This window comes from Neodiprion lecontei, chromosome 2, assembly GCF_021901455.1.
Source record: "Neodiprion lecontei isolate iyNeoLeco1 chromosome 2, iyNeoLeco1.1, whole genome shotgun sequence".
Taxonomy (NCBI): domain Eukaryota; kingdom Metazoa; phylum Arthropoda; class Insecta; order Hymenoptera; family Diprionidae; genus Neodiprion; species Neodiprion lecontei.
Window position 1 is genome coordinate 23,212,585 of NC_060261.1, and position 16,777 is coordinate 23,229,361.

Sequence of the window (16,777 nt, forward strand, 5' to 3'; positions counted from 1 at the left end):
CCCGTCACAAATTGGCGCCCAACGTAAATTACCCACATTTTTACCCCAAATCCGAGCAATTAAGAGACAAAACACAAGAATAAACGCTAACAAAGTACACATAACTCACGAAACAAAGCTACACAGTCACGAAAATTCGGATGAAGACAGTTGAACATACACACTACCAAACACGATACACACAATGGCAGACGAAGGACACAGGGAACCGCAAGGCCTGGCGCGCGAACACATGGACATACACACACTCGAACGCAACCAAAACAACTCGACACAGAGCGAGCCGCGCGCGACACGAGACCGACAAACGCCGACCCAATCACAGGAAATAAATAGACGACACACGATAAATTCACCAAACGCAATAAATATAATCGATGCAGCTATCATAGAGAATACCCAAAACTTACATAGTACACAAATCCAACCGCAAGAAAGCCCAGAACCATCAAACCCCACACAAACATACAATACAATCCCAACACCTACACACACGCAAACTAACACGGTAATAAACAATCAAACGAACCGACACTTCACGGGAACAGACACATTTTTAGCCACCAACACACGTAACACACGACTTATACAAAACCTAATAGACCTCGGAGCACTACCAAGCGACAGAAACGAATACGAAGATCCACACCTATACAGCTGTCATGCAAATATTGCGCAACGATTATATATGTATTTATATGTTTATTCAAACAGAGAAATTTAATGGTAATTGATAACAACAAATGGTAAAAGGAAGCGTTGACGTTATATTATATTAAATTAGACGTGCGTTACGCCTGGAAGCAGTATTGAGACTGCTCACACGGCCTCTCGCCGGGCTCGGCGACAGTGCATATGAAGTGCATAATCGCGTAATTTGAGCACTGCTGCCGATAAGAAAGCCAAGCGCATAAGGCGGGCTACGCTGCATGGATAAATTTTGTACTCAGCTAAATGATCCCCGGCATGTTCCTACGAGAGGATATAAACTGTTACATTTCATTAGAAATGTTCCAGCTCCATCACATCCCCCGACGAAGACAAAGGCGCGTCTCTGCGGCTTCTAATTTCTCGTAGGATTCTTTCGTTACGTTTAGCCTGTGTCTCAATCCTGCGTTTTAATTTCCTTCGTTCTACTACTTCCAAAGCAGAGGGATTCCTTTGGCAACAATATCCGGCGAACGCCGAAATATAGGTTGGTATATTAAATTTCCACAGCAAGAGTAGAATAGACAAGACGGATATCGTTCCAGAAACGACAGCTATTGATGGGATCCCTATACCTTTGAAGTTAGCCCATGTATTGTTGACCCGAAGGGTCGCTTCGTTATTCGCGAGGACACTCTCAAGGTCTAAAATGGCTTGTCCTTGATCCTGGAGGGTATCCAAGTTAATCACGTGATGCAATACAATTTCCCGGCCTGTTACAAATTTGTTTAGCGGGGAAATGGTATCTGCATGTATTTCTGTTAATTGAGAAGTCATATGTTCTACGATTAATTTGACTCGCGTTTTCAAAGTTTGAAGTTCGCAGCTCTGATTCGTGGTTATCAGGGATGGCTTGGTGATTTGAATAATAAAAGTCTGCATTGAAGCGCATGTTATGGTTACCTCAATTGGCTTCGAAGGTAAGATTATTTGCGATCCCTGCGTTCTTATGTAAGCAATATCTGTGACGAGAAAACGACTCAGAGTGCATCCTCGTGGTATGGGATCAGATATTTTCTCACAAAGTTCAATAGTATCGTTGCGATGTCCCACATCGCGGTAATCACCAATGAAATAATCGGTTATCTGTTTCAGTTGAGAAAATGTGACTTCTCTTATAAAATTCTTACGTACTAATTTCAAAGCATATGTTGGGTTAAGCGTTACATAAGTGTGATTTATTCTTACGGGTACCGGGGTATTCTGAATTATTACCCAAGGTTCCTTTTCTAAGTAAGGCACTGTGAGTATATAGATAAGTTTGCCTTTATCTGTGGTTATAGTTAAATCACTTATTTTAATAAACTTCTCGTAATTTTCCTCTTTAATAGGTATTAGTGTCTTTTTGTCATTGGCGTCGAAAGCTTGAAGAGCTGTCATAAGCTCCTTTGGAGTAAAAAGGGTGTTATCGATGATACCATGCCTTCCTAATTGCACGGCAGTCATTACCAGGTCGATTAGTCGTTGCAGTTCCTTAATTTCAAATAAACTTAGAGTTATAGCTTCCATGTATTCCTGATAAGCAAGCGTTTCGTTACCTTTTATTTTTAATGATTCTAATTGTCCCCATACAGTTTCCAAAGAGTGTTTAAGTTTGAGCTGATTTGTATTCAAGATATTAATTTGGACTTGATTGATGTGCAAGGACTTGGTTACAACAAGATTTAGAGTGTCCGTTACATTTTTTAGTGAGGCTAGATTCCCATTAATTATTTCCAAATCATCCGCGTCAGCAGTTCCATAGATTGATTTTTGGATTGTTCCTAAAAAGTTAAACATTCCTCTTTTCGGTCTGATATTTGGCGTGAGATAAGATTTCCTTAGGGGATACATTTCATTTGCCAGGCCCGTCAGGAGGACATGTTTTCCAAATACCGCCTCAGCTTCGCGCGAGGCTTCGTAAGTAACATCGCCCGACGCGAGCGCTTTCGGAGTACTTGTTTTGGTTCCGTGGGATTGAGATTCCCTTAATTTAGAGGGGCGGCGCGTCATTTGAAGAATAGGCGCACCCAAGTCTAAAATGACTTCCAAAATATTCTTGTGTGACGAGGCGCGGGCAAATTCTAAATCTAAAGCGTCCAGGGCGGACTGGGCGAGGGATCGCTGACCAGGGTTCCAATGGTCCAGATAGGTATCCCGTATCGTCTGGAGGCCTCCGAGTTTGTCGTGAATGTCGAGTAATGGTTTGGTGAACCCACTTGCGTCAATGGATTGGAATATCTTCCATCTTTCCTGGTACATGTATACTTTGCCCACTTCCTCCTGGAGTAAAGTCCCATTGATAACTGAGACATCGAAGTAGGCTAGGGACAGACTGCTACACCTATAACAAAAGAAACTAAGACTCTATTCCGTGGAGATCCAATCGTTACCCTGAACCCGTTTTAGTTTAATTCTAGGGACTGGATCGTTTTCCCTTGGTCCGGTGTCGTATTCGTAGTACGGTTTGGTATTATTCAGATGGGTCTTCCAATAAGACGCTGTGGAATCATCCGCGGTTTTCTTGTAAGTGATATTTCCTTTTTGTTCGTTGATCTCGACGACGACGAATGGTCCATTCCAAATCCTTTCCAAGGCGTTCTGTCGCGTATGGTTCTTGATCATTACTTTATCTCCCACTTGATATAAAGGAGTTTGTCGTCGTGTTCCTTGGTCCACTTGTTTTTGGTTTTTCTCTCTGGATTTGGTAAGCCAGACCAGAGCTTTCTCGAACCGTTCCTCCCATTTTCGTATCCACAACATTTTCTTACTAATCACGGTTTCCAATCGGTTTTCGCGGAAACCGTCAGGATTGTTGGCTTCGTGACAGAACATGAGGTTGTGAGGCGTTTCACCTGTTGATTGGTGAACGGAAGTGTTATAGGCACGTGCCATTTCTATTAAAACCTTGTCCCAAGTGTGTATTCTCTCTTTGCAGGCAGTTCGAATATAGTCTTTCAAGACACTATGCATTCGTTCTATAGAGCCGTTCGACTGCGGGTGATATGCAGTTGTGGTGATATGTTTGATATTACAGTGTTCGAGAAAGGAATCGGTCAGCTCGTTACAAAACTCCTTTCCCATGTCCGTCAGGATTACTTTGGGGCACCCGAAGTTACCTATCCAGTACTCTGATAGAGCCTTGATAACTTCTGTCGCGGTTTTGTTCGTAAGTGGGGCACATTTAATGAATTTAGTTATTGAATCCTGCATCGTGAGGATATATCGGTGTTTATTCCAAGATTCGACCAGAGGTCCGACGATATCTATTGAAATTTGATCGTTAGGTTTTTCAGCAAAGGTTTCGAAAAGAATAGCGGGTGATTTCATTTGTATCCTTTCCTTTTTATACATCTGACACGTGGGGCATGCCTGGATAAAGGAATTGATATCATTCTCCATACGTGACCATACGGCCGTTTCTTTTACTCGGTCAATTGTTTTTGCTAGGCCGAAGTGTCCATTGATGTCGTTGTGAGCGCTGGCCATGATTTCTTTCTGTTGCTGTTTGTTAGGCACATCCTTTCCTGTCAAGCAAAATGATATGTCTGCACCTGAGTCCTGACGTATCCTCTTGAGATCTTCGATGATCGAATTGGTTTCTTCTTTGGTGGTTTTCTTAGGGTCAATCCAGAAGTATATCTTTTCGTACCTTTTCGGATGAATGTAGTTTCTGAGTTTCTCACGTCTATCCGTCTGATTCTTTGGTATAATTAGGGTGTTGTCAGAGGCATCCTTTTCTTCTAGGGTAATCTTCACCCATTTGCCGTCCTCCCCTTTTCGATTTCGGTTGGGAACGAGTTTGATGTGAGATTTTGTTCTGCCTGTTGTGAGTGACAATCTCTCGATGTCAATGTGGCGTGCGGCAATATGGTGGACCCACTTGGGATTCCTATCAATGGGTGTGATTTCGTATAGTCCCTTTTCCAATTCGGTGAGTTTTCCGAAGATCTCTTCCTTTGTGCGAAAGACTCTAGATAACTCATCCGCTACTACGTTACTTTTTCCCGAAACATGTTCTATCAGGAATGAGTATTCCTCCAATCTTAGTCTCCAACGCAGCAGGCGTTGACTGGGGTCTACGCAATTTTTCAGCCATACGAGTGCACGATGATCGGTGCGGATGATGAAGGGTTTATCCGGTGTATTGAGCAAATATACTCTTAGTCTCTTGACGGCCCATACAACAGCAAGCATCTCCTTCTCTGTCGTGCTGTAATTCCTTTCCGCATCATTCAGGGTTCGAGATAAGAAATATATGGGGTGGCCGTCTTGAGATAGTACCGCTCCAACTCCATCGTTTGACGCGTCGGTGGTTACGACGTATTGTTTAGCTGGGTCTGATCTCACAAGTATCGGTGGTGTGACCAACTTTTCTTTCAGGGTTTCGAAGGCTTCTTGGCAGGCTGCTGACCAATCCCATGGGGTGTCCTTTCTTGTTAACCTTGTTAATGGTTTCGCTAACATTGAATAGTTTTGTATGAACTTTCGGTAATACCCCGTCAAACCAAGGAAGGATCGAATCGTCTTAACGTTGACTGGAACGGGTAATTGTTGTATCGCTCTGGTCTTTTCCGGATCTGGTTTGCTCCCTTCGTCAGTGATGACATATCCGAGGTATCTCACTTCAGTTTTCATGAAGGCGCACTTCTCTGGCTGGAGTTTCAGGTTACATTGTCTTAAACGCTGAAATACGGTTCTTACATTTCGATGGTGTTCTTCCTCCGTTTCACCAAAAATTATTACGTCATCAATGTAGACGCAACAGATCTTCTGATTCAATCCTCTCAGCGCATCGTTCATCATGCGTTGGAAGGTCGCAGGAGCGTTCTGTAATCCGAAAGGCATTCGTTGGTATTCGAAATGCCCGTCGGGGGTTGAGAAGGCAGTATATTTCTTGGAGTCAGCAGCCATGTTGATCTGGTGGAAACCTGCAGCCATGTCGACAGTAGTAAAGAACTTGGCCCTTCCCATGTGATCGAGTAAATCCTCGATTATTGGTATCGGATAAGAATCCTGAACGGTAAGTTCATTAATCTTCCTGAAATCGATCACAATTCTATACTTGGGCTTTCCGTCGGGGCCCGGTTTTTTGGGTACAACCCAAACTGGCGAGTTGTATGGCGACTCGGATTCCGTTATTATTCCTTGTTTCAACATTTTCTCTACTCCCTCTTTTACAACCTGCTGGTGCAGCTGTGGAGCACGGAAACTTTTCACATTTACAATGCGTTGAGGATCTGACAACTCGATGCGATGTTCAGTCATTGAAGTTCCATTGACCATGTCTTCCTCCTGTAAGGCAAAGATATCGCTGAAATCCTGAAGAATACTCCAAATTTCTTTCTGGTACTCCTCCGGTAGGTGTTTCAAGTCGACAGTATTTTGGAGCGCCTGCTCTCTTTCATCACGTGGTTGTTGCCATACACCCGGGGTTGACATACTCTTTACTCGGTGGACTTGGACGTTCTCCAGTCCGAGCTCGATATCTTCGTCTTCAGCGGTGGTGATGATTCCATAAGCCGTACCATGATTGTTCGTGTGTACAATCTGCACCGGGATATTTTCCATAGGCATTCCGTCTTTATAGACCATGCGTAACATGAGATCGAGATTCTTTTCGTCGGTATCGATGGCAATTTTGTTCACCGAATTTGGTTTAAATCGAATTTTTCGGTCGCTACTAAGGTGGTGTATCTTATTCTTCAGGGTGAGCGTCGAGGCATTCAACTGGAAATCTCGCCTCCTCATAAACGGGTTTCCCATGATTCCATCTTCTCCGTCAGGCAGATAATCGTCTGGTATAATGACGAATTCGTCCTTTAGCCCCATGTGAGTTAGTACAGCAATTTCATTCGCGGAATTTAGCGCTTTGCCAGTCTTAAAGGAAATTTTGCGTTTGATAATTGGACAAATTTGTTTATCCGATGGATAAATAACCTTCCGTTTTATGAGGTTTATTGATGCACCTGTATCGACCATAAGGGCTACTCCTTGCTTTGTTTCTCCAAATTTTATTACAGCACACTGTAGTAACCCCTGTGAAACTGAACATACACGGGCTCCTGTTGGCACTCGTCCTCTAGTTCGTCCTCCTGTCCCTCTATTTCCTCTTCCTCTGACTGGAGTTCCTCTGACGTGCAATTGACTTGGTCGTTGGGCGGTTTGTCTTTGAGGCTGGCGTTTTGAAAATTTGCGTCTCGCTTATTGCCGTTAGTATTAGGGCGTTGGTCGTTCTGTGGTCGGCGCGGAGCGTAGCAGTTCCGGCTGTAGTGTCCTCTGGTTCCGCAATTATGACACACTGCTTGTTGTTCATGGGCGGTCCGATGTGTGTTACAGGTGTGGCATTCACATCTCTGGAGTTCTTTATCTTCATCTTGTTCCGCTTCATCGTGGTGGTGGACAGACGCTGGTGGTCGAGGAGTTGACCTTGGCGAGTTCGTCGAGGTTCTTTGTTGTACCTGGAATCTTCGCGTATCTGATGCGCTGCCTGGCCCGTAAATTTGGGACTTGTTCCAAAACGTGGGTTTCGAGGCTGTGTCGTTACTGTTCATCAGCTGTTGTTGATGCATTCGGAAATTCAATTCCTCGCCTTCGGCTTCTTTCGCGGCCTTCTGGGCTTCTAGTAACTTGAAGTACTGACGGTTTTTGACTTGATGGAATATCCTCGGATTAAGTCCATATAGATAGTACTGGCACACTCTATTTTCGAGGTCTTGAAGATTAGGATCGATGTTCGCTCGTAGTTGTTGATTCGAGAAGGCAGCTACGAGGTCTTGGTAGATCTGATTGAATTTGAGATTGTAGGCGTCCACAGTGTCGCCCTTTTGGCCTGTTCTGCCAAGCTCCATTTCCAATGTGGTGGCACTTTTCTCGACAATAACGGCTGATCTTATGACTTCGAGTAAAGTTGGGATTGTACGAGGTCTCCTCTGGTTGATGGTCTTCTGAAGAGCTCCTCCTGTCTTCAAGCTGATTACCATGCTCAAAAACGGGAAACGTTGGGTTGGCATAACTACCATATCGGCGGCTTTTACTTGCATGATCCAAGCGTGTACGTCTTCGCCTGCTTTTCCTTCCAATCTGCAATCAATCATCTTGATGGCTTGAAACGCTGGTAGGAAATCTTGGATCGCATAGGGCTCGTCCGCTGGGCGATTTGGTTCTCCGGGGTATCTTCCGGCAGCATCGGGGCGTAGGCTGACATCATTCAAGTAAGCTTCCGTTCGTGCATACGGGCCTGGGTCTCTTGGATTCCGAGGAGGAAACACGTCTCGGGGTGGCGCAGTTGCCGGTAGTTGAATTCTTGTTTGGTTTCTTCGCGCAAGTTCCTCAATGTTTCTCATTATCTCTTGCTGTTGGCGTAAAGCTTCGGGATCACTCAGCAACTGGGACATACTGAACGTCACAGTGTCCGGACGACGATGTGGTAAAGTAGCAGACATTTCCAAGGCTCTTCGAAGTTCATCCTCTTCTTGCTGTTCTAGACGACGACGCGGGACGTTGTTACAGGTATTGCTACCAGTACCTCGTGGGATTTCGTAATCCGTCGGACCATTAGGCCACTGTGGACTAGGCCTTGGTGTAAGGCGTACGTTCGGCATCCGTGATAAACGTCGGCTTTCCTCGAGAACGCGTTGCAGTGTCGAATCCGTATCCGACAAGATATCATGGTTTACATTGGCTCGCGCGGTGGAGAATCGGTCGTTTTCTAATGAGCGATTTTGGTGAAGGGTCGGTATTGGCATCGCATTTATACCTTGATGGTCTGAATTGGCTGGGGAGCCCACCTCATTGATGCGCGGTGTCGGTGGCAGCAATCGGTGTTGAGCGAGCCCGTATAATGCCGAGTAACGTGGTGGGTTTGTTACGATTGAGGGAGCTATCTGAGTAGGACCTTCCACCTCTGATTCAACGAGACGCGCAGTATCTAGTTGAATTCGCGGTATCGCTCCGGTATGGTTTCCGGGCGGTCTCAAAATATTAGAAACATTCGGATCATCGCTAGTTGTTAAGCGATAATAGTTATTGATTGCTTCTCGATTGGTATGACTATTTGTAAGAGCTTCCTCTTGACGGTTTTCTTCGGTTAATTGGTTATTCGGTTGTTGCATTTCCTGAAACATTTGGTTGGTGACGCTTTCAAGCGTGTCTTCGGGACGCGGAACTGTTTCAGAGTTTCGATTTATTTCTACATTATTGCGACGAATGAAGTCGTGTTCACGGCGTTCTTGATTTCTCAATTGAATAAAACGGGTAACCTCTTCTATAGGCAAATCTTCGCGGCGAGCAAGTTGACGCGCAGTTAACCTCTCTCCGTTTAATTGCTCTAGACCAAGACGGTATCTGCCCATTGCAGTTAAATCATTACGTTCGGTGGCTTCTTGTAGCCTATTCACAAGCTGAGTCATTTGGTTCGTCAAATCCCAAAATCTCTCTTCAAACCGGGATTCAGAAGTGACGGATTGTCCATCTTCTGCAGTCTCAACAATAGTGGGAGGTACTGCCGATCTCCGGTCATTGTTTTCGTTCACGTCCATTGTGAATTTATTTTTTTTTTTTTTTTTTTTTTAAATTTACCTTGAGTCAAGCTTTGACTTTATTTATTTGAATGATTCAAGTTTGACCATCAAATTCTTAGTTTCGATCACGATTTGTCCTTCGATAAGTTTATGGTGACTCAAGTAAGTAACAAAATGCTTGTACTTACGCTAGGAGTAGCCAAATTGAGGTGTGAAGCATCACACTCGAAGATCGTGGTAGCCGTCGGTACGAGGCTTCGATGTCCTGAAGTCTCTGACAGGCACCGGGGGCAAGAATATAAGAGCGGTTCGAGTCTCGATGTCCTTATTCTCACTTCACTTCACTTAGATGGTTTAAACGCGAAGTTTATTGTATCTAAGGAGTGCAGAATTTTATACTTGCTTCCTTTCCAATAAGTACACAAGTTCACTATAGGAATTGTCCAGTGTAGAATCAGGCGGTCTACACTCAGTCCCTGGTTATCAAGCGGTCTACACGCAGTCCTTGATTGTCTACGCAAGGCGGCCTTTCACTCTATCCCTTGCTAGGTACAATTCGTAATAATTACTTATAAACGCGTAGCCGAAGGTTCGCGCGTGAATTTATTGGGCTTACGCACTCACTTCCAAAATTCGTCACTATGATCCGGCCGTTTGATACGCGCGCCGCGTTCGTTGGTTTAAACCGGATCCTGGCGGGATCGCCAAATTTGTCATGCAAATATTGCGCAACGATTATATATGTATTTATATGTTTATTCAAACAGAGAAATTTAATGGTAATTGATAACAACAAATGGTAAAAGGAAGCGTTGACGTTATATTATATTAAATTAGACGTGCGTTACGCCTGGAAGCAGTATTGAGACTGCTCACACGGCCTCTCGCCGGGCTCGGCGACAGTGCATATGAAGTGCATAATCGCGTAATTTGAGCACTGCTGCCGATAAGAAAGCCAAGCGCATAAGGCGGGCTACGCTGCATGGATAAATTTTGTACTCAGCTAAATGATCCCCGGCATGTTCCTACGAGAGGATATAAACTGTTACATTTCATTAGAAATGTTCCAGCTCCATCACACAGCACACAGTCAATACACCCCACAAACAACCAAAACACGACGCACCTAAACCACACACCAAACCCGAACAGTACATACTGGAATCAGCCAGCAATGGCAATGAGAACAATACAAACATGGAACATAAAATATTCGGGAAATACAAACGAAAACATACACGAATTTTTACAAAATCTCCGCGACTACCAAACGGGATACGAAATACACGATACACAATTAATCAACAACCTCAGCCCGATACTCGAAGGTGACGCAAAAAACTGGTACAGATTAAATAGAGGCAAATGGCGAACACTGGAAGAATTCGAAAGAGACATTACACACGCATTTCAAGACATACAACACAGGGACAGACTGAAACAAAAAATCAAAAACTACGTACAAGGACCAACACAAAAAATTACACAATTCCTAATACAATTTAGAACACTACTATCACAACTAAAACCGCCATACCACCCACGAACACAATTAGACTTGGCATACAGAAACATGAAACTAGAATACAAGGCATACATAAAACCATACGACTTCACGAACTTCGACCAGCTGGAAATAGCCGCGAAAGAATGGGAAGCAAACATCGAATGGGAAAACACAAGACAAACAATATTAAATAACTACACACACCCACAACAAACCTACACACACCAAACACACCACACACAATACATCCCATACAAGTACGCACAAACACAACCCCGCCCAGCAATACTCCCAACACCAAATATACCACCGGCACTCACGGACAACATACGACGAAACCAAACAAACCAAAACTCGCAACAAACTCGATACCCCGCAATCACCTTTAACTCACCACACTACACTCAGCAACAAACACAAACGAACTCAAACACAGGCACAACACCACGCAGATGCTTTAACTGCAACCAACCCGGACACCTCAGATGGCAATGCACACAGGTACAGAACCAGGGAAACGAGTAAGGGTTGACCCAGCAAGGGTGGAGGGCAGCCCCACAAACAACACAAACACACCCGAGACAGTGACACCGACAACAGATAACAACAGAACTGAAAGTAGATTCCACATCAGAATCGAAATACACGGTCACGAATTTAACGCATTAATAGACACAGGCGCGACACACTCATACCTAGGCGCAGAAGTAATACAAATACTACACAACACAGACAGACCAATAGACGACACGCCCGACAGAACAGCTACAATGGGAAACGGAACACAGGTGACGATAGAAGGAGCAGTAACACTCCCAATACGCCTCGGCAACATAACAAAAAAAATTAATTTCGGATTAATACCAAACTTAGGCTCGCAATGTACGAGTATCATTGGGAACAGCGGCTTGATGAGATTTGGAATACAAATAAATTATGGAGAAAACACATGGTCACTTATAGACGACCCACAGACACACTACCACATGCAAGCCAGACCACAAGAACTACCAACACCACTCAAAGAATACATACAAATACATCAAACACGAAAAATACGACATCAATCAACACAAACACACACAAAACAAGCAAAAGCAGCAGAAAAATTAGAAGAAACGAAACAACAAACGCACCCGAAAACAACAGAAAGACACGAAAACACACAAAAAACAACCATAAAACAAAAACCACTAACCCCAACACTACCCAGCACGAAGACACCACCGGAAAACACCCCCCCAAAAGACAACCCACAGAACACACAAATCACAAGTCAAAAAATCATACCCACAAACGCACACACAACAGACGACACACAAACGGACGAAGAAACCGAACCACAGATATGCGCAGGAATACAAGAACTCACACAATCACAACACACACAACTACAGACGACAATACAGCAGAAAATCTCAACACGACCAGGCCAACTCGGCCTAACACACCTAATCAAACACAAAATAGACACACAAGGACACGCACCCATAAAACAAAGATATTATATGGTATCACCAAAAATTAGAGAAGCCATCCACACAGAAATAGACAGAATGTTAAGAGAAGACGTGATAGAACCATCAGAAAGTGAATGGTCGAGCCCAATCGTCATGATAAAAAAGCCAAATAACACATATCGTTTCTGTTTAGACTTCGGAAAAGTAAACTCAGTATCAAAAAAAGATGCATACCCACTACCATACATGACAGCAATATTAGACAAACTACGGACAGCACAGTACATATCAGAAATCGACTTAAGCCAAGCATACTTCCAAATACCACTCGACGAAGACAGTAAACACATAACAGCCTTCACAGTCCCGGGAATGGGCTTATTTTAATTTAAAAGAATGCCATACGGACTGACAGGCGCACCGGCGACATTCCAAAGACTACTAGACAGACTCATAGGCCCAGAATGCGAACCATATGCATTCGCATACTTAGACGACATAATAATAGTAACACAAACATTGGACGAACACTTACAAAGACTAGAACAAATACTCAAAAGGATTACAGACGCGGGACTAACAATAAACCCAGAGAAGTGCGAATTCGGATGCGAACAAGTAAAATATCTCGGATACATAGTAGACAGACACGGACTACACATAGACCCCGACAAAACACAACCCATAGAAAACTACCCAAGCCCAAAAACAATAAAACAATTACGGAGACTAATTGGCATGACATCATGGTACAGACGCTTCATACCTAACTTCGCACACATTACAGAACCACTAACACGACTACTGAAAAAAGACCAGAAATGGCACTGGGGAGAAGAACAAGAAAACGCAATGAACACAATCAAACACGCACTCACATCACCACCCACACTCGCATGCCCAGACTACACACCAACATTCACACTACAAACAGACGCTAGCAGAACAGGGATAGGTGCCGTACTAACACAATCTCTCGATGACGAAGAGCATGTCGTAGCATACGCTAGCCGTGCGCTAAGCGAGGCAGAACGAAAATACTCCACCACTGAGAGAGAATGTTTGGCGGTACTCTGGTCCATAAAAAAATTCAGACCCTACGCGGAAGGATACCACTTTAAAGTAATTACAGATCACCACGCACTGAAGTGGCTAAGAGAATTAGAAAACCCCACAGGCCGACTTGCACGGTGGGCACTAGAACTATTAGAATACGACTTTGACATTACACACCGAAAAGGTACAATGCACGACGTACCAGACGCACTTTCGAAACGACACGAAGACGAAGAACACATAGAGACAATAGAAGACACGACAGACAAATGGTACACATACAAGAAAACACAAGTACAAACACGCCCAGAGAAAAACGAATCGTGGCGAATCAGAAACAAACAGCTATACTTCCACCGCCCTAACCCTCTACACTCAAACCTCCTACCAGACACAAACCCATGGAAACTAGTAATACCCAAAGACAAAATAACACACATACTACACGAAAATCACGACGTAACACAAGCAGGCCACTTAGGGATCGAAAAGACATATCAAAGAGTAGCCAAAGAATATTATTGGCCAGGTATGTACAGAGACGCAGTAAATTACATAAAAAATGTGACACATGCCAAAGAATAAAAACAATACAAACGCGACCGGCAGGGCTAATGGGTACAAGAATAATAGAAGAACCGTGGACAGTAGTAGCCTCAGACACTATGGGCCCACTCCCACTATCAAAACAAAAAAACCAATACATCATAGTTTTCGAAGACCTATACACCAAATGGGTGGAAATTATACCGATACGCAAAGCAAACGCACAAACAGTAGAACAGACATTCCACTCACACGTAATATCACGATGGGGTACACCACGCATACTACTAACAGATAACGGCACACCATACATAAACAAACTCATACGCGAACTGACACAAAAATTCAATATAAGACACGCAACAATCCCCCCATACCACGCACAAGCCAACCCCGTAGAACGAGTCAACAGAACCGCTAAAACAATGATCCAAGCCTACGTAAACAACGACCACACAGAATGGGACATACACTTACAAGACTTACAATTTGCAATCAATACATGTACACATACATCAACTAAACACACACCAGCCTTCTTGAACCTAGGAAGGGAATTAAATCCTACACAATGCCTAAGAAATCAATTAGAGAACGACGACGAAATAGAATTACAAGACACAGACAGATGGACAGATCGCCTGAGACGACTATAAACACTTAGAGACGAAGTACAGAGGCACATAATTGAAGCAAACGAAAAACAAGCACACTACTACAACCTACGAAGACGAGACATACAATTCAAGGAAGGAGACAGAGTACTGAAAAAGAACCACACACTCTCATCCGGACCAGAAAGAACGGCAGCAAAGCTAAGTAAAAAATTCATAGGCCCATACATAATAACACAGAAAATCTCACCCACAATATACGAATTGACAACAGAAAGCGGCAAAAATATAGGAAAATGCCACATAAAGGACCTAAAATTATATACATGATCGAATAAGCAATAAAAGAACCACGCCCGATAACATATCTCGAAAATAAACTAACATGTGTATTCACCCCACAGAAAGACAACATGGAAAACCAACGACCAAGAATATCGGCCCTAATGACACTACGACTAACGAGACCGACGACAACAACAACGGACACACAAACAAACACAGAGAGAACACCACTACTACAAACACCAGGACAGGCCCCACACCCACACAGATACGGACGCGACGGCACACACCAGACAGAGACCCGACGAACTCTACTACCGACACCCACTACATACACACAGGTAACAAAAAACGCCACGACAGCAACACACACAACAACCACTACACCCACAACCACCCAGAGACACCCACGAACACACCCATGAACACACACAGTCACACGCTCCGGACCAATGCAATGCCCAAAGTGCAACGGGCTGGTCCGGGGCACAAAATACTCACAACACATACAGACCTGCACACAAACAAACACAGACACACAACACCCACCAACAGTCACCCAATCTACACGAACCACAACCACGCACACGACGACACACCCACTCACCAACAAAACAACACCCCACACAACCACACACCCCACATCGACACCAACACCACGACACACACAACCTCGACACACACCACTCCCCGCCTCACCCCCTTTATGGACACGCACCAGACACACGAGACGACAGACAACAGAAGATAGAATCCTAGAAACGTTTGCCAACATGGACACACGCACAGAACCAACGCAGACAAGACAGACAGACAGAAAACACGTAGGACCACCCCCAGAAATAATCGCAATTATTGCAAATCTACAAGCGACAAGCACCCTGGACGACGAACTACAGGCAGAAAGAGACAGCTACATGATCAGACGGGCACACCAACGTACGAACACAGACGAGACAGAAGCCAGCACCTCCACACACCAACCACACATCACACACCAGACAGCACCACACAAAACACACCCCTCAAACACACCAGATACCGACACCGACACAGACTTCACCACCTCCACCGCAGACACAGTTATACATATCGAAACAACACACACAACCACGCAAGAGACACAAACGACAGACGACGACGCAGACAATAACACCGACACCACCTCACTCAACGACACAGACGAACAGACACAAACACCCCAACCAACCACACACACAACACGGGACTCAAGACGATACAAAAAACGAAAAACAATACGTAAACAGAAAAAAGAACAGAAAAAAAAAAGAACAAAACAGAAAACACTAAATAAACTGACAACACCAAACCGACGGACGAACAACGACAGACGGAGGCCAGAGAAACAGATTACTAAGACCCACACCAACGAGAGCCAACGAACCAAAACCAAAAATTTAAGTACAAAATAGTATAAGAATAGGATAAGTTAGTATAAGAGAAAAAGCATAATTTTGATAAATACACAGGAGACCACGTAGAATAAGTAGATATAAGACAACCAACAACCCCACACCCAACACACACCCCCGCAAATACAACCCGACTCAAATCCCTTAACCCCGACAGATCGGAGCAAACAGCAACCCGGACAACGGCAAAAAGAAAAGCACAGACGAAATGACCACAGACGACCACAGAAAAAACAAACGTAATGAAGCCGGCTCACCCTATAGGCCTCGCCCCGCGTGGGGAGGGGGGAGTTGTGACGTTGCACCTAGAGTGCAAGTCACAACAAACCCCAAACCCGCGGGGAAGAGCCGAACGGGTGAGTCCCGGCCCGTCGGGAAACACCCGAAGCTAACCGAAGCCCACCGACGCTCGGCTGAGCCGAGCGCGAGCCAGCAGTACGACAGCGACCTACGAAGAAGAGTGACGTGACACGCCAGGAGGAACGAGGAAGAGAGAGAGAGAGAGAGATTGATTGATTGATTGAATAAATTTATTAAGGCTATGGGGTACAACCCCATACAGCCCAGTAAGATAGTACATTAGCAATATTATTTGTAATTTACATAATATAAGATTTATACATGTAGTGAAAAAAAAAAAAAAAAAATATCTTCAAATTTAACAAGA

At 44.2% G+C, this 16,777-nt stretch overlaps 1 protein-coding gene across 1 annotated transcript; it reads right to left on the reverse strand.

Annotated features, from left to right (window-relative positions):
* Positions 1-919: 919 nt before the first annotated feature.
* LOC124292931 lies at positions 920-9,457 on the reverse strand. Its single transcript, XM_046731656.1, has 2 exons — positions 9,398-9,457; positions 920-3,031 (listed from the first exon to the last, which is right to left on the reverse strand). The coding sequence occupies exons 1-2, from the start codon at positions 9,427-9,429 to the stop codon at positions 1,003-1,005; spliced, it is 2,061 nt and encodes a 686-aa protein (XP_046587612.1). The 5' UTR covers positions 9,430-9,457; the 3' UTR covers positions 920-1,002.
* Between the last annotated feature and the right edge of the window lie 7,320 nt (positions 9,458-16,777).